Source organism: Tetrao urogallus, assembly GCF_951394365.1.
Source record: "Tetrao urogallus genome assembly, chromosome: 8".
NCBI lineage: Eukaryota > Metazoa > Chordata > Aves > Galliformes > Phasianidae > Tetrao > Tetrao urogallus.
Genome location: NC_136821.1, coordinates 16,981,555 through 17,008,619, shown reverse-complemented (window position 1 = coordinate 17,008,619; position 27,065 = coordinate 16,981,555). Strand labels below are relative to the sequence as shown.

General features: G+C 36.4%; 1 protein-coding gene across 1 annotated transcript in view; it reads left to right on the top strand.

Moving 5' to 3' along the window:
* The window catches only part of GRB14 (growth factor receptor bound protein 14), a gene marked incomplete at both ends in the record, with an annotated part of 62,431 nt that overhangs the window by 11,837 nt on the left and 23,529 nt on the right, over positions 1–27,065 (top strand). Inside the window, 4 exons of the mRNA XM_079539177.1 lie at positions 4,608–4,665; positions 7,946–8,017; positions 8,207–8,295; positions 25,200–25,356. Of these exons, the coding sequence (XP_079395303.1) occupies positions 4,608–4,665; positions 7,946–8,017; positions 8,207–8,295; positions 25,200–25,356 (376 nt within the window). The remainder of the gene's footprint in view (positions 1–4,607; positions 4,666–7,945; positions 8,018–8,206; positions 8,296–25,199; positions 25,357–27,065) is intronic.

Below are 27,065 nucleotides of genomic sequence, written 5' to 3'. Positions count from 1 at the left end.
CTATTTTTGGTGGGTATGTATATGCTGCACACTGGTATTTCTGTCTGTTTGCTTTTCAACTTGGTATTAGATCCACAGAAAAACAAGATATAGTAGATTGCCTTGCAGTCAAAATTGGATTTTTCAGTGGTGCATTCTTGGGCTATAAATAGCCTTTTTATATGAGTTCTGTTATGATAACTCCTGTTACTGATTACATTAAGGCCTTGAGCTTGTGAACAGCTGCAGGCATTTGATAATGACACAGTAATGGTATCAAATGTTAAGAAAACAGGCTAGAAGTTTACAAGAATATCTTGTAATCATTAGAATTCACTGCTATGTAGCCCTCTTACAGTATGAAGGTTTTCTTATGACTTGATAGATAGAACATTGTTAGCAGTATATGTTTCAATTTGTTTTGAACCTATTGATTGCAGAAGTAGGCAGCTAAAAACCTTTGCATGGGCTATTTGTATAACAAGGATTTCAGATTCCACAGGTTGGTATGGAGAATTGGAGAACATGCAGAACTCCTCTGTGCTCTTTGGTGCTTACAAATTTAGAGCAGCATTAATGGATAGTGTTCTGCTTTTTACTATTGTTCTTACAATGTGAACACTTCCATAATCACAAATTATGAAGATAAATAATGTAAGGGAAGATTTTTTTTTTCCAGGCTTGTGTGATTGTTATTAATAATAACAGTAGCTTTCTCTAGCATAGTAGAACCCCTCTTGGATTAGCGTGTTGTAGCATTATGTGTAATTTTTATCTAGTTGCACTTAAATATTTATATCTGATTGTTTTCATTATATTTTTGAAGTGCTTCTTTTTTTAATCTAGATTTTCTTTCAGAGTATTGGGTTTTTGTGTGCGTATGTGTGTGACAAGAGGTAACGGATATCTAATTTCAGATTGTCCTGGTAGGCTGTTTTGTTTCTTCTGTAGTGTTATATTAACATTTGTGTTGAAATGTTCATTTTCCAGGTAAAACCTGAATTTCACAGCTTAAAAAATAATTTATAATTTTTGTATAATTTGTATAATTATTATTCTGATAGATAATGGTAAATCACTTTGAGCTTATCATATTCAGATAACTTGAGAACATGAAACTTTCAAAGGAAGTTTCTGTCTTGTGTCCTCTGAAGACGTCTTTGGGCAACTGGACAGTGGGATTCATTTCTACCCAGGTGTCCACAAAACTACCCGTTATTACGATCTTAAGACAATAGCTTCCTCATTCATGGAAATTGGGAATAACCAAGAAAATACGTTGTGTGGATAGGCTTTTTTTGTTTTGTGTATTTCCCATATTTCTTAAAATAAGATCAGAAGCGAGATGGATTTTGGAGAAGTGCTCCTTTTCGATTACTTCTAATACAATTTTATACTTTGTCCTTTGTACTTCCGCCCGTGAGACAATGAGCTTTATTTAATAACACACAAGATTAAACATTAATACATTCTTGAAGGAAGTCAAGCATTATAACTTAGTTCTTTTCTAGCAATCATTGGGCAAACACATAGAAGGTTTCAATGTATGAAAGACAATGCCAGATTCCCATTATTCTTCAACAGTAACTGGCAAAAGTGGATGCCAGGAATAGAATTGATGTGAAGCTGGAATTTGTAACTGCTGTCTTAATCAAGGTGTATGGAAGACGTAAGGTATTCTAAAGCAATAAATCATTGGAACTGCTGAAGGATGGACTAAAGTTGGATGCTACTTTTCCCAATCTTGAATGAATTTTTAAACAGAAATGACTCAGCATTTCAGGCCCAACAAGGGGTATTTCAATCGTAGAATCATAGAATCACAAGCTTGGAAAGGACCTACCAGATCATCTAGTCTTCCCATTACCATTGCTACAACAAGCCTCTAAACCATGTCTCGTAGCTCCTCATCCAGACACCTCTTGAACACTGCCGGGGACGGCGACTCCACCACCTCCCTGGGCAGCCATTTCAGTGTCTGACCACTGTCTGAGAGAAAAAGCTTTTCCTTATGTCTAACCTAAATCTCCTCTGGTACAACTTGTGTCCATTTTCTCGGGTCCTGTTTGTTGCCTGGGAGAAGAAGCCAAACTCCTCCTCACCACAACCTCCCTTCAGGAAGTTGTAGAGTGCAATGAGGTCTCTTCTGACCCTCTGCTTTTCCAGACTGAACAATCCCAGCTCCCTCAGCTGCTCCTCATAAGACTTGTGCTCCAGACCCCTCACCAGTTTCACTGCCCTTCTCTGGACACATTCCAGGGTCTCGATGTCTTTTTTTGTACTGAGGGGCCCAAAAATGAGCACAGTACTTGAGGTGCGGCCTCACCAGTGCTGAGTACAGGGGGATGATCACTTCCCTGCTCCTGCTGGCCACACTATTTCTAATGCAGGCCAGGATGGCATTGGCTCTCTTGGCCACCTGTGCACACTGTTGGCTCATGTTCAGCTGAGCATCATCTGTAGAATAGCTGAAAATGAGTAGTGCATAAATTACTGGAGAGGAAAGGTTTAGGCTTTTTCTAGAGAGCTACTGTGCAGAAATGATGAAAAAAGTACCCCAAGTCTTTGTATTTTGGGCTTATGTATTGATACAAACCTTATCTGTTATCTGTTAAGCTCTTTCATTTGAATTGCAATTTTGAACTAGGGATTATATTTATATTTATATTATTATAATAATAATATAATATAAAATAATAATAATATAATAATAATAATACTTATTATATTTCATAAATATGAAAATCAGCACGTGTAAAATTATTCTTACGGACTCTTCTAAATGAGATTTAAGAGGATATCTTCTGTTGTGACTGAGATAAAACACATTTCCAATTCAGTCCAAGCAGTCTGAGCATACAGTGAGGGAAATACATTGTTTGTGGAGCTCTCTCACATGCTTGACTGACTGCTGTTGTTCGTTGATTTCTGTGTCACAAATACTAAAATACTAACAAGGCTTCTGCTTCTGAAATGAAAGCAGCTCCTTCTGAAGAGGGACATACAAAGCCAGCTTTTCAGCATGTATCTTCTCGCTTTCTTCCTCTAACCCATATTTCTTTTTGCTTTAATTCTGTATGTGTATATTGCTAAACATACTTTCTTTTGAGAAAAAGACTTGGTAAAAAGAAGTGTTTTTTAATAAAACCAGTTTGTAATCTTGACTTTCAGACAGTAGTTTCTGAGAATTTTTATCCAAGAATCTTTTTTTATGTATGAGTAAGGGTCAATTTGACCCGGTTATATCGTAGCTATAACTAGGGGGAAGGAGAAAGTTGACAAATGGGTTATTAATTCAGTGATCAGGAGATCAGAGTTTGTGCAGTACATTCTTCTTTGCCAGCAAAAAAGCCTGTCTGCTGAGAGCTACAAAATGACAAATTTGGAGGTGTCTTTCCAGTGCACAGTTTAGGATGTAGAGTTTTCTTGCTTTTCCATTGCACTGCTCTATCGTGGTATGTTCTTTGTAATGCCTACCTTGTATGTGGAAGAGCTGAATCTGTGAGTTGTGCTGGTTCTTTTTTTTTTTTTTTTTTTTTTTTTTTTTTCTTTGTTTGCACATTAATCTCTTCAGTTAGAAGCATTTAATAGTAGATAATTGTCTGAAGAGGCAGAAGAGTAAACATCATAATGTTGCAAGTTACTAGAAGTTACTAGGTAAGTTATATGCACATTGCTTTACAGGTAATATATTCTACTTTAATGCAACTGTTTTTGCATAAGAATCAGACATTGTCAGCGCTCTAAGACAGTATATTGCATATTCTGTTTGAAGAATAAGACCTTATCTTTCTTTGTATAATGGGCTGTAGGAATAGAAAGGCTCGCATCACGTTAAAGGGTTTTTTTTCCTGTTGGGTAACCTTATTTAAGCTGTAAGGAAATAGTTATTTGACAAACCTTTTCCAAAAACAGCCTGTATATGTTGCCGCAGTCATGCCAATTGAATAAGTGTTTCTTCCTACAGTGGAGAGACAGAATTGACCGGTGCCAAGTAGATAGAAGTACTTTGTCAACAAATGCAGGCTGCATAACAAATAACTTAAATAACTTACCTAATTTTACATCAGTAAAATTAGTGTAATTAGCTCTAGTGTAAAAAAGTACTACCTAGGTTTAAGAAAAAACAAGTACAAAAAAGTAGTGTCAAAGTTTTTTGTAAACTTTAATGGAATTCTATTCTCTGGATATTTTTTATCTACCAGGGCAAAAGCTGTGTCTGATTTGCTTGTTACCTATACATGCTCACATTCCTGTTATGTCTGGCATAACCAGGAATAAAATCAGCTGTTGTGACTCCATAACCAGTACCTTAAGTACAACACTGACCTTCTTCTACTAGCAGGATATCTCACTTTCACGTATTATAAAGCATTGGAGCTACTAATGCTTACCAAGAGCTTTTCAATTCTTACCCAGTCAATTTAGTTATGCTTTCTTTAGTAGCAAGAAGTAGAAATGGTTTATGTTTTGCAGTATCTGATAAGAAGTGTATTCACTATTCAGTGCTCAGTGTTTTCAGAACTGTATCTGGAAGCCAAAATGGGAATAAAAAGCTGCATAAATAAATTAATCTCACAGAGCTCTCTGGAAAGTGAGCTGGATCTGATTTTCTTCTTGTCCACCAGCAGAATTGCTTGCAGACCTGCCGTGGACAAGTCAAATCCTTTACTTGCATAAAACAAGGTGATTACATATTTGCCTTAAGGTGTATTGACTTTCAAAACCTCTTTTTAATCTCACATTTATCAACAGTATTCATTTTAGCTTTCATATGGTGAACTGACTCTACCAGGTATGCCCTCAGAAGTTGAGATGGCTTTTTTTTTTTTTTTTTTTTTCTAACCCGGTGCTTGGGAAATTTAAGAGGTGAAAGTATTCCGTGGTGCATTTTTTGGTGCAATTGATGTGTGCTTTCATTAGTAGAAGTACATGACTGGAGTATATTTTTTGTTAAAAGTCAAATGAGATCTGAATATTGACATTTGTAACAGAAATCAAACACAACGTTAGGTGTTTGCTTCTTTCTAAACAGATCTGGCCTATGTATGTGGCTGGAGAAGATAACAAAGAAATAGTATTACTAAACAAAATGATCCCCTGTTTTGTTTTGCAGACAAATAGGTCAGTATTATTCATAGAATGAAAAGCTGCATGTGCTTTGGAAAGACAAGGACCTTCGGTACTCAGGTTTAGGGAAAAATGGCTTGGACTATTTTTGTTTCTTTCCCAATGGAAGCCACTAATGCAGTGCGCTGAGATTTACAGTTATTGCTTCCTAAATATTTTTTCCATAAGATCCAAGGAAAAAAGATTGCAGAGGGACTTTGTAGCTCTGGTGCTGCAGATGTGTATATATAATATTCCTGGGAGTAAAATTCCTGGAGGATCAAGCTCTAGTACCACAAGTTGTTTTCTTAGTCTTACAACAAAGTTTTAAAATCATGCTATAAAATGCTCTCATAGGAAATAAAAAACTGTGCGCCTGAAATGTAAAAACCTAATTGCAAACACTTGACATTTATCATAGCTATCTCTACTGGAAAAGAATATTACAGAATTAACACTTAAACATGATCTCCAGAATAATTTTGTATTTCATTGTTTCCTCAAAACAGTCATAAGAATTTTGGACTGGAGCTTGAGAGAAAAATAGAAGTAAATATGTATAATATGTTATACTATATTGAGAAGGCTATGTACTATGGATTTGTTGCTATATGCTCAAAGTTAAAACTGAGCATTTATTATTGAGTTGTGAAAATGGCAAAGATCTGTAATATTTTGAACTAATGTGATGGCTTTGTTAAATCCTTTGTTTAAAGTTGACTGCGCAAGAATCAAATGTCTGTCTCCAATCGAAATCTCTTTATTAATTGACATCAGTTTCTTGTCTTTTTTTTTTTTTTTTGCCTTTTCTATCTGTGTGTCATAGTCAAGGACAACAGGTTTTAAAACTCTATGCAGATATTTATCTTCACATCCTATTCTTTGGTGTTGACTTTTTACTGTTTGAGAGCTACAGGTAGAACTGTCAATTAATGGCAGGTTGTTGTTTTGGAAATGTATGTTTTGTTGTTGTTTTCTGCTGTTTTTACAATGTTTGTTTACATTGTTCATCAACAGAACTTACCTGATGTATACTGACTTTAGGATTTCAGGAAGGTAACCTAGCACAAGAATAGATGTTTTGAAATCCTGAAATCTAAATAAGCTTGCTGGTGCCAGTAAATTGTTGTGTACGTTTTGCTATTTGCAAAACTCCACAATAGCAAATTACATAGGTCACTCCGAAATTAATGCTTCCTATTTATTTCCATGGAAACTGCAACAGTTATAAAAAGCACAATAGCACCATTTAATAGAGCAAATTCTCAGCTGCAAAGCACTGTTTTTCAACATAGTCACCACCATTAGATATGTATTCATCAGTGATGGTCAAGAGCCTGCACACTACACTTATGAAAATCTGCATCAGCAGAGGTAATGCATGGTCACCGCTGCCACTACTGAAATGCACCACCCTCTGCCTCACTGTGCTCATCTCCCCTGGTGGGTCTCTGGAAATGTTCAGCGAGCATCCATGATTGTCAGTGGGTGCCATTTTTTCTGCATGGAAGAGTTCAGTGGCACTCCTTTACTTCATAGGCATCTTCCATGTCAGGATCCATTATGTCAAACTGCTCCTCCACTGCCCTCTGTTGCATGGCAACAACATGGAATGAGATATTAGTGGGAAGGTTCAACCTCTTCTGCCATCACACCAACATCATCTGCCTCTGATGTTGCTGGCTGATGTAATAAAATAGGAGGTATTACTGTTGGAACAGTCCTCATACATTAAACACATGGTTAATCTTTAAATTGCAAGTATATAATTTTATATGTCTTGTAGCTCATATTTTTCTCTAGACATTTTGGGGTAACAAAAGGATGTGTTCGTTTCCAGTTAGGAAAAAATGGTATCAATATGATAAGGTGAATTTTGGCATGGATTGTTCTAATATTTGCCAGGTCAGTTTTGAACACCTCTAGTACATCAAAATAATGAGATGTGTATTAAAGAATTTATCTGGAGTAACTTTCTATGAAATGATAGTTCTCTGCACATCTGGTATGTTATTGGTTGAGATATTATAAATATATGAATGATAGAAATAATTTTGCAAAATGTTTGCAGCCTTCAGTGGTTATGATGTTTTTGATATGAACAGCTTAATCAAGAGTTGTAATCCAAATATCCAATGACACTGTTCTAAAACATATTTAATGGTTTGGTTTACCACAGAATCCTTGCCGTATTCATGCTGTGTAACAACAGAATAGGAAAGTTATTTCTGCTATTAAGCATTTTAAGAGACCTTGGAAAGAGCTCTATATTGCCTCATCATGTAAGGAATGAAAAATTTCATTTTTTGACATAGAAAGAGCAACCTCAGGCTTAATTAATTAATTGTTAAGGAGATATTTGATGCATAAATAAATATGTGAGTAGGGGTGATCAACAACTTGAATCCATAAAATATTTGGTCACATAATATTTTACCTACCACTTTTTCAGCTGCACAGCTTTGTTGTGTTACAGAGATAAAAACAGCGTTACTTTAAGTGAAAAGCAATTTGCTTTGAAGAAAGTGATTCTTTGATAAAGAATCATGGAATGGATTCAATGCTCTTATTCTTATGCTCAGTTACTTTCCTGACACCCTACAACCAGGAGCACTGGTTGAGAAACACATTTTATTTCCTGGAAAAGGGCAGGAAAAAAAACATCACTGCTATGACCACTCAATAACCGCTACCAGAATGAAATCTTTAACAGGCGTTTTTTTTTTTGTTTTTTTTTTTTTTTTAATTATTATTATTAATGGTGTAGTTTTGAGTATTTTTGTTGCTGTTATTATTAGGGCAATAAAAACAGGGTTCTGAGTGATAGAAATGTGTGCTGTTCTGCTTGTTTTCATAGACAGAGATATCAGTGCGAGCATTCCCAAGGACAGAAGACAAGTTTTCAAGCTCTTTGGTTGGTTGATTTCTGGTTAGTCCTACCCCAGGGCCTTACATAAGTGCCTTTGTGTAGGACTAGATTTGCATAAACGGAGGGGCATTAACTGCATCCTTACTCTGTTCTTTGCACTGACTCTACAGGATTGGGGTGATGAGAATTTAGACTTCAAGGAATATTGCAAAGTATTTTGTTCTGTTTCATGTTATCACCTGAGTGAAGGTTGTCAAGTTCTAAGAAAAGCAGACATGAGTTTGTCTTCAAGAAGAGTGACGTTGCCTGCAGTAATGCCAATAACTCTGCAGAAACGGGTATGGCATTTAAGTCAATCTTGTAACTCTCTTTAGTGTGGGTTGATATTGCATTTGCTTAGAGTAAATTAAATAAATATGCTTACATTTAATTTTTATGTTATTTTCCTTGTGTAGTAAAAATTTTTGTTTTCTGATAAATGCAGTTAATTTCGTTACTTAATATTTTTGTGTGCACACAGACATATTTATGTATATTTGTTACTGTGCTTTTTTTGCTGTTACAATTATAATTTCTTTATGAAAGAAATTTATTTTGATCACATCCTTTTAAAATTTTTAAATATAATGTGTCAACTGCATTTCAGAATATTGAAACAAGCCTCTTTAATATGATGCAGTAGTTATCTCAATAAAAGCTGATTGGAGTCTACTTATATAGGCTTCGAATCAGCTTTAAATGCAACATGCTTTTTTTTTTCACCGTTTCTGGCTAGCATCTTACTGGTGTGTGGTTCATCGTGTACTCTGGGAATCAAGGTAACACTGCACAGTGTTTTGTAGTAGCCACTGTTTTTGTGTGTGTGTGTTTTTTTTGTTTGTTTGTTTGTTTTTGTTTTGTTTTAATCTTACTCAAGTGTGGAAACAATATAAAGTCTTTTTGGCTGTGTGCACTAGGTTTGCCCAGAGTAATTCAGTACATTGACAATAACTGTAAAGGTAAAAATACATGTGAACTATGGAAATATATGTCACCACTAAGCCAGTTATATTAACTTATAGAAAGTTAGTTCAGATTAACTGTAAGTCATTTGTTAGTTTGATTTATTTTGTTAAAGTGTAGATACCTTTCATAAGTTCATTGCTGCATAATGTGCCCGGATCACTGTTAATAGACTCTTCTGTTATGCGGAGGCATTTGATATACCAGTGGTGTGAGGAATGAAATTTCACTGAAATATTGCTATGGTATTAAATGGTACTCTTAAGCAGTTCACACAGGATGCAGCATATATTTCTTATGGCTTGAGTCTAGTGAGTCTAGAGCAGTATATGAATGCATAGCTCTTACTGATTTAGGGTTTATGTTAGTCTGTCTGATTAGTTTATTGTTTGGGTTGCAAGGGAAATCTGTGGAAACACAGTCTTAGCATATTTGTTTTGTAAAGATTAGGTTATACTGCTAGCTTAATTATGTGATCATAAACTACTTTTCAAGTTCAGACATGTGCAAGATGTGTATCTCTTAGACTCTACAAAAAAAAAAAAAAAAATTAAAGTTATTTGAAGTTTGACTTTCCAGCACTCATTCTCCCAGTCGTGTGGTTCCCTTCACTTCCTTTTTCCCTGCCTCCCAGTGCTCCTGTCCCTGTCTCAAATCTTCAGTTGTCTTAATTTTTTTATTTCCAGCTGTTATAGGGTTATCAGTATGTTAGGAGCTGAAGGTTTTTGTTGTTGAAGTGTTGTACTGGAAGGTTGTATTGGACTCCTCTGGAATGCTTAGAGATGCATATGGTGCTGTGTGGGAGGGAAGAGGTGTGTAACTTTTGTTCAATTTAACATTTGGAAGGCTAGGAAACTCAGTTGTAACTGTATTGTATATTTTCATTCTTTTGCTTTTGAGAGCTGAGCATCATTCTCTGAGCAATATTAAATTTTTTTCTTTACTAAGGCACAGTGACTAAGCTTTCTGTGCATTCTCTCTGATTTTAAAACAAATATTTTCACACTGTTGTTAAATTAGCAGTCAGTAATTATTGACTTTACTTCTCTCTTTCTGTGCACTTGTCAAGCCCAAAATAAAGATTATGGAGGTGGGAGGAGGAAGCAGCAGAGGATGTTGCATTAGGTGGGTAGCTATTGGATTGCACAGCTGCAAAAGTTCTGAGAGATCTGTGTGCTCACTGAGAGCTCATTGTATGCCAAATTTGTGACCTGATTTGCTGTGATGTTTATATCTTTGTCTATAGAATTCTTCCTAAATGTGTCTCTTCTCTCTATTCAGAAGATCATTTTTTGTTATTTCTATAGCACTAACTTAATTTCTGGAGAAGAAATACTACAGGGAAGAAAGGAAGGCAGGCAGCAGGCAACAGAGTCTTGCTTGTAAGGGTAATATGTGTGTATGTGTGCAGATACATTTATCATGGGCATGAGAAACGTAGAGATCTAATTCAGTCATAATCTCTTATCCTAATACACAGGATCTTCATGTTGACTGTGCTGAACTCTCCCTTTAAATAGTATTTCTATTAACTGAAATTGGTCACCTTTTACAGAAAGTACTACAACTTCTGTTTTTTATGATGTGAAAGTACCTGGTAATTGCCAGTCTCGAAATGTTATGTTAGCACTGCATAGTTGTGAGAAACTTCAGCATTAATTCATAAAATACTATTTTAGGCTACTGATCATTCAAAATTATTATTACTTTAATTTAGGCATTAATGTTTGTGTAAGAACTCTTGTTTAATTATGGTACTGGAAATTATTTTTTTTTCTCCTCCACAAAAGGTGATATTTTTCATTATTAATATGACAGTATGGCTGCTCCACCACTTCGCTGAATAAATGTTTTTTCCTCATTTTCATTCCAAATAAGTAATATCCTTTGTCCAATTTTTTTTTTTCATGCTTTCTGTTTTAAAATTTGATAGGAAGTACTTATCACAGTTGGTATGTTTTTTTTTTTTCTCGAATAATATATTTTTAACTAAAGCTACAGAGCCTCATTTAGATTCCAAGAATCCTTTAGCGCAGACAGAAAAATGACTTGATTAGAAAGCATGGGGAATTATGCATATTGAATATTATTATAATCAGATTTATAGTGAGTATATATACTACACATATAATTAATCCAATACAGCTAAAAGTTTTCTTTAATCTTTTTTTTTTGTTTTGTGAATAACGTTATACTCCTCCAAAAATGTTTTTAAGACATTACATTTGAAAGATCATAATGTTTTCAGCACATTGTTTTACAGCCTGTTACAAACCAGTTATTTATTAAAGACAAACATCTGCAGAAGTGCTATATATGTTGGTAAGTAGAAGAGTACTTATGCACCTGATGTTGGATGCAAAGTGTAAGAACAGAGTTACAGGTTGTTTTTCACAGCAGCTGGGAACTTTGTAGTACACAAATGTGAAACAGGTACTGTGTACTCAGGATGAATATTTTCCAGTGATCCTTGAAGAGATTACATTGTTTCTCTTAAATGGAAGAAATGTTTCTTTTGAAAGAAATATTAGATTGAGTGATTAGAAGAATAAATTGAGTATTAAAAGAATGATTAGAAAAGAAAAATATATTTTAGATTGCATGCTGGATTTGAGCAATTTTCAAGATGCTTTTGGATCTTTATTCCAGCTGTTTTTTTCTGGACTGAATTTGTATACCTCTGTAATCAACATGCACACCTCCCATCAAGTATGAACGGTCACTTAATCCAAATTGTATTGAGAATTAGCAATGTCTGTCTGCAAGGCTGAGAGTGCGAGAATAGTTTTTCAGTTTTGCATTTGGGTTCCTCTAGATGAAAGGCCAATGTGCTAATCTGGAGATCTTACTAAAGGCAATTTAAGTGACATGATAATGGTGTCATTAAATGGATAGCTTTTACAGATACCTGGAAACAGACAAAGCATTCACGTATGAAGCATCTCTTTATAAGGATAGTTTGAAAAATAGTCATTTAAAGATATATAAACACCAACCATGCCCTCTTTTGCCTTTTGTACAATATAATAAGATGAAGAGCAATATCCTGCAATGATTTGAAATCCCATGAGAAATATGAGAAATAGGCTGCATTTTATTTAGGGAGATCTGGAATTCCTGCTTCCTCTTGATAATATTAAATACTTGGTGAAACTGTTTTCAAGGTGTCTACTTAGAATCATAGAATCATAGAATCCTTAGAGCTGGAGGGGATCTCTGAGAGCCATCTAGTCCAACTCCCCTGCAGTGAACAGGGACACCACAGCTACATCAGGCTGCTCAGGGCCTTATCCAGCCTTGTCTTGAAAGTCTCCAGGGAAACTTCTTTCCTCAGAAACTTGTTTGATGGAGTATACAAATGTCGTGTTAGATATGAATGGATGAATTGCCTAGAATTCAGTCATCTTTCTTACTGCACTTGCAGATTTTAAGTTATCTCCTCATGGTGGAGGTTGGCATGACTATAGAGATTGTTTGTGGATGATATGGAAGAAGGAGGGCGGCAGATTTGCATTTACACTTTGTGGGAAAGGTCTTGTTAGGTCTAGGAAATGTTTAGGAAAGAGCTACTGACAGGACCTTCTTAGGAGGAAGATAATGCAGGATATTTTTTCCTCCATAAGGAGGATTTTAGCCAAAATCCTCTTGATCCAGTACTCTACTCTTTATACTCAGTCATCTAAAAATGGATTCTGGTATGGCAACTATATACCACTTGGCCTGTCACAGTAAATGCTTCTACAAACATGAAACCATTATAGTTTCATACATACAAGAAAATGTATCACCTTTCATTAGGGAGTTACTCAGATGCAAACCCCTTTGTCATTTCCATGGTGTTACTATGCGTACTGCCATGCCCCACTAAACCTCACTTCTTGTTTGGGTCAGGAACAGAGGCAAGACTCATTCTGACGAAATGCCATGACTTAAAACAGTATGATTATATGATCAAAGCTTTTTAACCAATATAAATCTATTGTAATACTGAAGATTTTATCTTGGCTCCAATCCATCTTAGTCTCTAACACTTGGTATTGTATTCCAAAATCTTTTTTTTCATTGTTGCGCTTAGTAAGTTGCTTTCAATCTTTTATTTATGATTATATATTTCAGGGCAGCTTGTTTTCCATAGCTTGCAGTTGTTGCATGAGAAGAGATTTATTCTGGTACAGTACAGTGCATAATGGGTGCCTAAGGAACAACACAAAGCAAGGCAAGTCCGACTTTTCGAGAATACGTACCCAGCTTCTTGAGCCTGACTTGCTAAGTTTTTTTGTTTGTTTGCTTAAGAAGTGGATGTTTTGCTGGACCTGGGGCTCTGAATTCATGAAGGCTTAGACAGATGAGGTGTCTTACTCCTCATTTACATTCTGCCTAGTAACTTATTTATCTCCTCTCTCTGGTAGGTCATATTCTCTAGCAGATCTTGGACTGCTGACTTGCAGCTCTCGAATAATCTGCTTGGACATCATAAATAACTTTGGGAATCATCTGTGGTGCCTTTCCCATATGTAGTGTTTGCTTAATTGCTGATACCTTTTCCTTTTGTCACCCCTAAAATTCTTATGAAAAACTGAGAAGCATTCAACCGACATCCTCAGTGCTTCTCCTTTATTTCCTACTAGAATCCTCTTTTTCTAGTGCTCAGCATACTGTGCTTTCTTTGCAGTCTTTTTCAGCATTTTTTTTCATGTTGTATTGTTACCACCTCCAACCTTTACCCTAACATAACATCATGCTTTCTTCTTAGACAACTTACTCTGCTTTTTGTTTGAACAGTTTCCTTCTCCAAGAGATTAGCAATTGAACAGTGACTGGACTTGAATATCAGTTGGAGCCCTTTGCTTGTCTTGTACCAGCTTAACAGCCAGACATAGCGACATCTCAAATTATCCACGAACTGCATATACAAACTCTTGATGTTTTTCTTCTTGTGGTCATACTGATTTCTGACTCTTGTTGGGTTGGTGTCTGACACCAAACTTTTGAATATCCTATTTGATAAGACTTTTGGAAAGGTTGTAACACAAATAAACTACATACGTTTATGATGATAGGAATGTGGCTTATGAATAGTGAAGAATAAAAACAGCTAGACAGTCCAGAAAACCTCTGGATCTAGATTATCACAGCATATGAAGAGATGAGAAATTTATAGGGCATTCACAGTTTTCTTGTGTGAGTGAAGAATGTTCAATCTGTACACCTCATTTTCCTTTCAGAACAAGTTGCTAGAGGTAAATATTATCAAAATACACAGAATTTATGAAATGATTAGTCTCTATTACTACATCATCCACTTAAAAAAATCTTTCTGTTCCACTCATTTTAGTGACTTGCTTTTGCACTAGACTACTATTAATTTGCTACCTATAACTACAGAGCCTAAATTCCATGCCCAGGGTGCTCCCTGTCTTGTCTGTGTTCCTGTAGTAACTTGGGTTAGTTGGTAAAACTTGGTGTTATTTGGAGACTTAGTCTTTCTCTCCTTCGTCAAGAGAAGTGTTCTGCTAAGAAACCAGCAACATAGGATGAAAATCCTGCTAGAAACAATAGGTACTTCTTTTTATAGCTTGTATCTCTTCAGAAACACACAGTGCAGCCAGAACGTGGCAGTAACAGATTTTCTTTCTCTTGTGCTGGGACACAACATTCTATTTATCTCTGACAAGTGAAGGATATGTTAGACAAACTGCACTATTAAATACAGAAAGCCTCTTTTAAATAATGTTAACACTTTGACGCAAAAAGGGACAAGCTATTCAAACATAAGACTGATAAATTTCTGCCCTTAACTTCGTAGTGCACAGAAAACAAAATCCATGAGTATAGTTTAGTGGCTGTACATTAAAAATCCTTTCTCCTTCAATCTTCATACATGACTTCTTTGGAAAATGTAGTAGTTTGTAGATAACTTACATCATGTTTCTAATTTGGGGAATAATGCACACTGGTGTACTGAGAACCATTTTTATTTTCTGCTCATTCACCATTTCTAAGACTTAAAAAAAATAAAATGAATTACTGAAGTTCCTCCTTCAAGTCAGATTCTTTGAATCCTGTAGTGTGATTTTCCATCGCTTTTTCTAAGTAATAGAATCACAAAATGGCTTACACTGGAAGAGACCTTAAAGATCATCTCGTTCCAGCTCCCATATCATGGACGGATTTGCCATCCTCTAAATCAGATGCTAGATCAGGTTCCCCAGGGTCTCATGCAGCTTGGTCTTGAACACCTCCAGGAATGCGGCATCTACAACTTCTCTGGGCAAACTGTTTTAGCACCTCACCACACTCTAATTTCCTCCTTATATCTAATCTAAATCTCCCTTATTTTAGTTTTTAACCATTCTCTTTGTCCTCTCACTATTAGACTATGTAAAAAGTCTATCTTGCTCCTGATTATAAGCTCCATAAAGGGACTCTTTTCTCCAGGATGAACAAGCCTAGCTCCATCAGCCTTTCTTCATAAGACAAGTGCTCCAACCCTCTCATAATCTTAATGGCGCTTCTCTAGACCTGCTCCAACAGTTCCACATTTTTCTTGTTTTGGAGAACCCAAAACTGGATGCAGTACTCCGAATAGGACCTCAGAAGGACAGAGTAGATGGGGACAAGCACTTCCCTCAGCTTGCAGGCCACCTCTCTTTTGATGCAACCCAGAATGCATTTGGCCTTCTGAGCTGTGAGTGCACACTGCTTGCTAATGTAGTGCTTTTCATCCATGAGGCCCTTTTCCAGAGGGCTCCTCTTAATGAATTCTTCTCTCAGTCCATACATATATCTGGTTTTGCCATAGCTCAAGTGCAACACCTTGCACTTAACCTTGTTGAACCTCATTAAGTTCGTGTGGGCCTACTTCTCAAGCTTGTCAGGTCCCTTTGGATGATGCCCGTTCCTTCTGTGGTACTAACTTCATCACTTCTTACTGAGAGTGCACTTGATCCCATGATTTATGTTACTAAATATAAAGATGTTGAGTAGCACCTGTCTGAAGATGGACTCCTGGTGGCATCTCATCACTGACCTTCACCTAGATACAGAGCCATTGGCCACAGCCCTAGCTGTGACAGTCGAACCAATTGTTTATCCATCAAATAGTCCACCCTTCATCTAACTGCTCTTTTAGTATTTCTGTTTGTATAACTGGGTATTTGTCTATCAGCATATGATTACTGTATTCTAAGATTTGATATTGTAAAGTAACAGTAAAATATAAATCTGTGAATTACTATAATATATAAAGTTAAATCTTAGGAGTCAATGTGGAAAGAAAGGACTGAAGATGTTGAATAGCACAAGTTTACTAATAGGACTCATAAGCTGTTCATCTCCGCTTGTCTGACATATTTTATTAGCACTAAGTTAAGTTTTAATGAAGAAAAATACACTTGAAAGTACACTCTTATTAACCTCTATGCAATAATCAAGCCCAGTATGAATATTGCTCTTTAAATTGACCCATAGAGCTTTTCAACGTTTGTGATGAAGGACTTGATTTCCAGGGAAAAATATGAAACTCATAGCTACTACCAAGATGAGTTTTGTGCCTTGCCAGTTAGTTTAGCACTTGTCTATGTGTTTTGTGAAAACTGTTGGTAGCTCCCGAGGAGGATAACAGGGCATGGAACATGTACATTTGGCCTACAGAACTTAACGTTTGTATTGTGAACTGTGTTGTTTGGACATAACTCAACCATATAAAGGAGCATGGGGATTTTGACACTGAAGTTGACACATAAGTTTATTACATTTTGACATATAAGTTTAGGGGACCTTAGCTTGCTTGCAAATGTACGTGTTCTAAGGCTAGATTATGTCATGTTCTCCACTGAATTTTAAAATTAGTTCACCTTGGTTAGAGAATTCTGCTCAAGTTTCACTTCACTGTCTTCATCATTTGCTTATGTAGGTCAATCCAAAAGTAATGCCTCCTATTTATTTCTGTGGAAACTAAAACAAATTGAAAGTGCTCAATAACACCATTTAATAGAGCAAATTCTCAGCTACAAAACATTCTTTTTCAGCATAGTCATCTCCATTAGATATGTATTTTCATCAAGAGCAAGAGTGCAAGAGTCATAAAAATGTGCACCAGTTGAGGTGACCATCAGTTTCCACTGCTGAAATGTACCACTCAGCAGTTCACTACACTCACATTCACTGTTTGGTCTCCATAAACATTTGGCAAGCGTTAATGAATGTTAGTGGGTGCCATTTATTCCACACGGAACAATTCAGTGACACACCTTTGTTTCATAGGCACTTCCATGTTAGACACCATTTTGTCAAACTACGTCTCCGCTGCCATCTGTCACATGGCAACAAAGTGTAACAGAATGTTGGTGGAAAAGTTCAACCTCTATTGCCATACTACCAACATTTACCTCTTGGATTGTGGGCCACCATAATGAAACAGGAGATGTTACTTTTGGAGTGGCCCTCGTGTTTTTAGTGGATAAGAGGTAAAACTCCATAATCAGGATCTACATATCTATGTGCTAGGTTTAAAATAGCCAGGGATCCGTATGTACCACTCACTGAGGTTGAAAAGTGATACACGTTTTATTAGCTGATTGTAAATAAGTGGTACATAGAGGACAGGAGCAAGGAAACTTTTGCCTTTCTCATGGCTAGGAGTATTTTCAGATGCTTCCGTGTTAAATGTTAACATACACGTTTAGCATTGTTCAATAGTGTAATGCTATTCCATGGAACTTTATTACTTATTATTATTTTTGACCATGTTGTTTAAATTCCCTCACAACTCCTAGTTATTCATATGCACTTTACAAGTTGTACTTGAAATGCTTTTTTAGCTGCTTTTCTTTGGGGTATCCATAGTGTGAAAACCTGATAATTTGAGACTCCTTATTTAAATAAATCTTCCTATGTGCCTTGCCCACTTTCCATATACATTTATGCATTTTTAAGGACTTTATTGCATTTTTTTTTAGTAGGTTCATTGGCATTTGCTACTCTTGATTTGTTGTGGTGATAGCTGATTATGGTTTCACTTTCAATGTTTAATCTGTATGTTATTTATTACTGTAGATCCTATTTAAAGTATGATGAACTTTGCAATGTAATTTTTGGTATTTAATGATCTAATTATAGCAACTGAGTGAAGCACCATCCAACCGTAGTTTAATAATATCCCTTGTTTGCTCTAAAAATAGTTGTACTATGAGTTAATTGTCCAAAGTGTGGAAGCTGCTTTCTCTAGATCTTCCCTTTTGATCAATTTTATATGGAAATCTCAAATATTTTGTAGCTTTATTGCTATTTATAGCTGTTTTTGCTTCTGAATAAGTGTATGTATAAACTTCAGGATTAAATAATTATATTATCATTTTGACTCACTTGTTGCCTTTCAAACCTTGTTTCTCTTCAGTTTTACTGACGTTGTCTTTAAATGACTGCAAGTCAGCATTGTCCTCATTCCGCTATTTTTTCTAACATCGTAATGTAGTTGTCATAACCTTTGTTCAAAAAAACTTTGCTAGCATATTTCTGTACATAGCTTATTATAATTTGAAGATCTGCGTAATTTAACCTTTTTTTTTTTTAATAATACAACGTATTTACGCATCCACACATCTACACTACTCCCAAGCCTACACTGTATGTCTTATGTTGTACAAAGTGCTCAACTTCCCTTTAGAACTTTTGATAGTGGTATTGTAAAAGGTGGCATTTTCATTTCATATTTCTTGTAAAGCGTCCAATCTTTCTGCCTTGTCTGTTTTTTTATCTTATTTCTGTTATATATTTCAGGAAGAAAGCAAGGCATTTCAGAACTTCAGAGCTACAGAATAGGAAATGTTGCTGGCAGTATCTTAAAATTTTCCTCCTTAAAGTCAGTGGAAATATAGGGAGTCTATGCATGATAGAGATATAAATCTTATGTTTGTATCATCTGTGCTACTGTCTGTATGTTTTTCTGCCTTTTGAAGCTATAATCTGCTTCAAGTAAGAAGTCCGGATTCCATGTGACCAGTGTTTCACAGGAATTTGTGGGTAATATACTAGAACTCAGATGTGTCTTCTCCTGCGTACAGTCTTGCACGTAATTATGCCTAGTCACTGAGTGACAATTTCTGCCTTCCCACACAGTTATTGGTCTGCACAGAAATCACGCAATGCATTGTGAACCATCCTTCAGAAGAGAGATCACAAGCTTGAAGACCATAATTTTGGGTTTGCATGCCTAAAATACTAATGAATTCTCTGTATGTTTTGTCTGTGCTTCATTTCTCTGCGTCTCTTTCTCACAGGGACACTTACAGGACAAATTTTTGAAGGCTTTTGCAGTAAGAGAGAAAATAGTTGCTTTGCAGCAGGCAGCTACATCTTATAGCTGTGCATTTTTTCATAATTTTTTTTAAATGGCAGATGTAGATTTCTGCAAACTGTACGAATCCTTTTAGCCTAGAAATTCTCCTTTTGGATGAATGCTGGACACTGGCTTTTTGACTGCATGCTGGGATATTTTGAGAGGAAAGCCTTGCTTTCATGTAGTTAACTTTTCCACAAACTTTTTTTCTCTTTTTTTCTAGCTAGTTATGAGTTAATCTGTCCTTAAGTACTTTAATGAATTCAAAATTTCTTGGTTGTCTTAAAAGGAGGGTCTCTAAAAACCTGCTGCTAGAAGTCATCAAACAGTTTAAGATGTTAGAAATTTCCTGTGCTTCCTTTGTTGTTTAGATGAACTTCAAATTCCCCTGCCCTCTGCCAAGATAAATAAGTGAGAGAAACAAACAAACCAAACCAAACAAAAATATTATCTAGCAGGGGGCAAGGTTAGCGGATGGAAAACAAATGTTTCAGGCAAATAGCCTGACAGAAGGTAGTAGGAACACTGGGGAAGTCCAGCACTCTGGATGATAAAATCCCTGATTTTGCATACAATATTTGATATAAATTTGAGTGAAATTTTTTATGTAAGTATAAAATATGCAATTACTTATTTATGGGGGAAAAATGTAAAAATTACAAGCTCAAATTAGATACTTGTGTCTTTATTTATAAAAGTGGCTCAATATTTGACCATCCATTGTCTTAATGGCTATCGAGGAGTAGTCCGAGTCCTGTAACTGTCAGGTCATTTGATGAAGGCACCCCAATGCAGACTCCATGTGTTCTACATTTCTTTTTCTGTTGGATCTACCTGGCCTTTTTCACACGTCAGGACACAGAGTTTGAAATTTGAAACTGCTCAGTGTAGGGTATGGTCTTTCCATATGTTTATGTCATTTCTGCAGATTGGAACTTCCAGAACAGATGGCTTGAAAATTTTGAAGAATCAGACTTGGACACTCTGTCTTAAAAGTCTATGAAATGCATTATTTAATTATTGTAGTGAGAAAGTTGGTTCAGTGTGCAAGAAAACTTGAGAGATTAAAGTCCAGCCTTTTTTTGGTTATTCTACACGTATTGCTCTATATGCCTTTTCAATTACACCTCTTTCTTTTAAGCAATTTCTGATTTTTTTTTTCTTCTGATTTTCTTCTACAACAGTGTTTCTTTCCCTCTTCTTTGTTAAATCGTAAGTTCAATTTTGAAACATTTATTCTACATTCTGAGTTAAGATGATGAGTAAAATAGAATAATATATTTTATTTTGAAGCAAGATTTCTTAGCAATAGAATATTTGGAGAAATGAAATATGAATTGCACATACTTCTGGGAATTTGACTGACTTTTAAAATACTGAAAAATGGAAAGAAGATGCATAGGAAAGTTGTACCCCCTTGTCTAGTTCTGCAGGCAGTGAAAATTATTGATGCTTGTCCTGCCCAGATTTTTGCTTTTTTTAAGATCTTGGGGCTGCTAGTTTCTTACTGTTAGTGGCTTAAATGGAAAGTATTCAGGTTAGGGTTTTTTTTTTTCTTTTTTTTTTTTTCTGGCCTCTGGGAAGAACTAAAATCCCTGTGTTTATAAATCAGACAGGAAAGGCAATTTGAGCATGACTGAGGCAGCCTATTTTTTTCTTGCAGTCTACTAATAGTTGTAGTCAAAGCAAATTAGATAGCTGGTATTAGGAGTAAGCTTTAGAGTGCATGGTAATGACAATGGTAATATTAGCTTGCTCTCAAATAGCAGCTCTTTTCCTGTGTGCTACTTTCTGAGAAAAAATTTACGGAAAAAAAAGAGGATGACTGGCTAACCTAATGTATAATGATAACTGCTAATAAAAATGAAGAAGTACCCATTCAAGCATTCTAATTTTTATAGGATGTTAACATAATTGCATCTCTAGCATAGTCTTTTAAGACTTGAATCATCTACTTTTAGGAAGAGAAGTATTTATTGCAACACATTTGCAAGGAAAAATGGGAAGTTGATTTGGTCCTTTTTCATGTGTTTCACTCCCTTTGGAACAAGTATATTCCCAGCAAATCTTACACTTGACACAGCAGAAAATGTGGACTGAGCTACTTTTTCTAGTTAAAATCCCTCGAAGGTTTCTCTAAATAATGAGATTGACACATCACATTCAATTCATTAAACTAAAAATGTAAAAAATGTTCAAATGGGTCTTTTAGGTAACTGCCTGTCTGTTGTCTCCTGCTGCATTCGAATCCTTTGCAAGGAAAGGAAAAATTGCAAAGCATGTATTTTACAGTGTAGCACGTGTCATAGCTATGAGCTGAGATGATCAGTTGTCCAAGATGTGCACAGGATTTATATCCCTATACTGAGAAACTTAAGTGAGAAAACTGTCAGAGAATACAAACTCTTCTATTTTGTTATTTTGTTTTGTTTTAGCTGTGCTGCTGTAGTCCAAGGCCACCTCCAAGGCTTTCCTTTCCCCAAGCTGAATGGCTGCAGGCACCTCATTATCATGACTTGTGTTGCTGTCTTCAGCATTTTAAAAAGTCTTTTTCTATTTCTCCAGCAGTAAGAATCTAGTCGTCTGCACTGCTGCTCTTAACCCTCTTAGAAAGAGTTTCTCTAAAACTCATCCATCAAGGGCCTCAGCATGGGCTGTACGTGCTCTTGCTGTAAAACATGCCCAACACCTAACTTGATGAGTACTTGGAGAAAACTGTAGTTGCTGGTGTGTACTGGCAGTTTCCTTAACCAGTGTACCAGCATGGTTTCTCATCCTGGCATAAATGAAAGCATGTGGAGAAATATACAGAAAGTCACTTTGGTCTTATTTTCCTCTTCCATAGTGTCATTCCTTTCTGGTGCTTTAGACTATAAATTTCTTTAGATTCATCCTGACCCACATTTATTAGAGAGACTGATGAAGCTGTCCCTGCCCATTCGTATTCTCCAGAGTAGGACATGCTTTAGTCTGGGAGGCTGTTCTGTCTACTCAACTGTACAGCCCACCACCCCATTCACAGTGTAGTCAGCCACACTTCTGAATTCTTGTAAATACTGCAGGAATTTATGTACTTCGTGCCGATTTATCCTTATCAGCAGACCACAATTTTTGTTTATCTGGCATAGAGGTTTAAGTTGTTGTGTATGGGTTAAGACCATGCTGCCAGCACGCTGCGTTGTTACCAGTCCAACTTGTTTAGTGGAAGGAATGCTGCCAAAGCCTACAAACGAATAAAAATGAATAAACGAATAAAACCAATCATAGCCATCAGCCACAGTAGTTTTGCCAGTATTAATGCTTAATTTAATATTGATGTGGTCTTTTTGCCTTTTCTATTAAATGTAAGTACTTGGCTGTAGCTTAGGCTGGTGATGACTTTGGATTGACTTTCTCTGAAGCCTGACTTTTCTGTAGAGGACTCTGCTTTGAGGATGTCAATTCACAATCAGAGAGATTTTCACCACTTCGTAGTGTCATAACATGGATGGCTGAATTCCATGTGGAAATCCTAAGCTGTTAGCTATTTGTTAGCTGAAGTATTAAAGAAAAACATCGTGGACTTCATGCTGATTTGCTGTGCTGGGCCAAAGTTTGAACAGAACTGTTGTATATATAATTACATAAAGAAAAGCCATTTTTTGGAGAACAGTAAAATGAAGAGAGTTAGTAAACATGCTTTGATGTGTAAGTGATTTTCAAATGGAGTCCACTTTTCTTGTTCAGATGTTAGGACAGCATATGTGAACAGGTCTGTTTTTTTGATATTTGATTTTTTAGAATTAATTTTTGGTGGGGGTATTTTTGTCACTAGTTGGAGGAAATCAAGTGGCAGGAAGTACTATTACAACTCCCAGCTGATTTTTCTACCAACTTTGGCATAAAACAAATAAGGAGTTACAGTAGCAAGTTAGGACAACATTTTGTGGCTCAGTGTTCCTTCGATACTTGAAGTAAGCATTAGTTTAGTAAGAAACGAATTCAATCCTGACCTGCAACATTTTTCTTTAAAAAATGAATTTATGACTTAATGAGAGGTTTTCAAATGTTCTTAATTTTTTTGAGTGGAGACAGGTAGGACATGTAGCATATTTCAGTAGATATGCATTCCATGATAAAGTGAATAAAGTGCTTAATCTGATTGACTGATTCAGTTTCCTTCAGAGAAACAAAACAAAACAACATCTAAATTGACATGCCTTCTTTCCAGCAGTCAGTATGCAGTAAGATTTCCTCATCCTTTTGGTTTGAAACTAGGCATAAGCAGGTTCAGCTCAAGATTCACCTTTTCAGGAACTTAGTGGATACCCAACTCTTCAGGACTATGAAACAGTAACATATGTTGAATTCTTACTGAAATTTAGTAGTCAGAATGACAAAGATATGTCATGAAAATTTGTATTGTCTCCTTCCCTCCTCTCCCATCAAACATTCATAATAGAATAAAGAAACTGCTAATCTTACTGAGATTAAAAAAAAAAAAAACAACAATAACTTTGTCTACCTTGTACTATGTTTTTTGCATGTACATCTTACAGAACATTTTGTTTTCCTGGTTTCCATGTGGTGGTTGTTCCCCATGTCGATGTTTTTGGTTCTATACCTGTGCATATGTGCAATTTAAAAAAAAAAAAACAAACCCAACTTCATAGCTCCAGTTCTTGTAGTGACAACTTGAAATTCTGTAGCATCTCCTATTTCTGTTGTCTACAGAGCTGTGAGTATCTTGAATCGAATTGCTATTCTCTTAACTAGCTCTGAACTTCCATAGTTCTGCATTTGTAGAGTCCTTCAGTTTCATTGCTTGTCCTCTGTGGTTTCTTCTTTAGTTTTTGTAAGAGTATGCTGTTTATCACAGAATCATGGAATTGCCTGGGTTGAAAAGGACCACAGTGATCACCTAGTTTCAACCTCCCTGCTATGTGCAGGGTCACCAACCACCAGACCAGGCTGCCCAGAGCCACATCCAGCCTGGCCTTGAATGCCTCCAGGGATGGGGCATCCAAAGCCTCCTTGGGCAACCTGATCCAGTGTGTCACCACCCTCTGTGTGGAAAACTTCCTCTTAATATCTAACCTAAACCTCCTCTGTCTCAGTTTAAGACCGTTCCCCCTTGTCCTATCACTGTCCACTCTCGTAAACAGCTGTTCCCCTTCTTGCTTATATGCTCCCTTCAAGTACTGGAAGGCCACAATGAGGTCATGCAGAGCCTTCTCTTCTCCAAGCTAAACAAGCTCAGTTCCATCAACCTTTCCTCACAGGAGAGGTTCTCTAGCCCTCTGATCATCTTAGTCGCCCTCCTCTGCACCTGCTCCAAGAGCTCCACATTCTTCATGTACTGGGGGCCCCAGACCTGGATGCAGTACTGCAGATGGAGCCTTACAAGAGCCAAGTAGAGGAGGACAATCACCTCCCTCTCCCTGCTGGCCACCCCTTTTTTAATGCAGCCCAGAGCACAGTTGGCTTTCTGGGCTGCAGGCGGACACTGCTGGCTCATGTCCAGCTTCTCGTCCACCAAGACCCCCAAGTCCTTCTCCTCAGGGCTGCTCTCAAGGGGTTCTTTGCCCAGTCTGTATAAACACCTGGGATTGACTAGCCCAAGAGCAATACCTTGCACTTGGCCTTATTGAGCCTCATTAGGTTCTCATGTGCCCACCTCTCCAGCCTGTCCAAGTCCCTCTGGATGGCTTCTCTTCCCTCCAGTGTATTGACTGCACCGCTCAGCTCGGTGTCGCCTGCAAACATGCCGAGGGTTCACTCAATGCCATCATCTGTGTCATTGATAAATGATTATTTATCAGTCCATTACAACTCGTTTAAAATGGATGGACCGATCTATTCTGTAGATTCTAAACTGAAGATTAAATTTATGGATATTTCAGCTTTTTTTATTTATTGCAGGTAATTAAAGTGTACAGCGAAGATGACAGTAGCAAAACTCTGGAAATCCCGAGTGATATAACAGCCAGGGATGTATGTCAGCTGTTGATATTGAAGAACCACTATATTGATGACCACAACTGGACACTGTTTGAAGAACTTACTCATACAGGCTTAGGTAAGACATCTGTACAACAGTATGACAGTAAATAAAGTTGTTTTGTTGTTTTGTTGTTTTTTGGGTTTTTTTTGTCACATAGAGTTGTAATTGTAATAAGCTTGGTTAGAAAAAGAGATGAAAGAGCATGTGTGAATTTGTTCTTGAGGAGGGGATGTTGTTTCTGTTTCCCTTATTTTTGATAGCATTTCAGTGAGTTTAAAGTGAGTTTTGTGACAGTAATCTTGTCTCACACTGCTTCATCTGCATCGGTAAGAGAGATTTGGAAGACAGTGGCCATTAAGATTCTCTTTGGAAATTCTTCCTTGTTCTTCCTTGCTTTTCTTTGGCAGTTCTTCCCCTTTCACTGGTATTTACTGCTTATCTCTAGCAGGAGTTGGGATATTTTTATTGCAAATAAAATATTTGTTATTCCCAGCATGTCTGAGTGAAATCTCTGACATCAAGGACAGAAAGTGGTCACTCTGTGCTATCCCTTTTGGACAGCTGAACTCAAGTCTTCACAAACAACATCAGAGAAGGCTATCTATTTTTCAGTGTAACCAGTTTTGCTAGGTTTATTCTGACTTTGAGAGGGTCCAGGGAAAAAGCAAAACAAAACCACTCTTCTTAATTTACAGTTGCAGACCAGAGAACTGTGCTGAAGTGCTTTTATGCTTAATATTCTAAATTGCTAGAAAAGAAACTCCTTAAATTCCTTCCACATCACCAGTGCTTTCCTAGAGAGGAAAATAAAAAAACAACCAACCTCTATGTGTATTGTGCAGACATACAATTTAAAGATTTAATACGTGGTTTCAGTTTATGACTATAATTTTAACTTCTGGTTTCTGTTCCTTCTCATATAGAATATATATGGAATAATTTTGCAGTATAAAGCACGTTAAGTCAAGTTAAATACAGAGAGAATAAGAATGATTGCAAAGATGTGAAAAATACAGGACACAGGAAAGCCTGTGCTCAGCAAAAGATGAATTAAAAAGCCTGCTAAAAAATGTATTATTAAATTGATACTCTAATCAGATGGTTGTACTTCCTTTCACAGTCCTACTGTTTGGGATTCTGTTGTGTTTGGTTTTTGATTGGAAATTACATCAGAAAAATCTAGCAAGATTCATGCCATAAAAACGCATATTTTGAATTTCCTATCAGTCAACATTTTCATACTAGTTTGAAGCTCTACCACTGTGCCAGAGTTACCAAAGCTTTTTCTGCAACCTCATAGGCAGACTCAGCAAATACTAGAGCAAAGAGAGGTTTGAGAAACAAGTCTATGGGGACTTTCTGCATTTTAAAATATGTAGAGAAACTCCTTGGATGTTTTAATTCTCTGAAGAGAGCACTGATACCTGGTAACCACAGTACTGTCAATTCAAAATAAAAACAAATAAATAAACATTAAAGATAAGTTTTAAACATATTATTAAACTCTCTCACTGTGTATGTATCTAACGGAATCTGCATGAGTCTGCACTCATGCATTTGTGTAAAATAAACTTGGCTGTGAATCTCAAACTGTATTATGTTTAACAGTCATATTTTAAAGATGAACCATAAAAGCTGAAAGTGTTTTTTGCCCTTTTCTGCTCCTTTATCCTATCAAGACAGGCACAAACGCTTTCCTTTTTCTTTTTTTTTTTCGTGCTTTGTAACATTTCAAAGATATTTATAACCTTTTGCACGGAATGCATCAGTTGTGAGATGCTTCC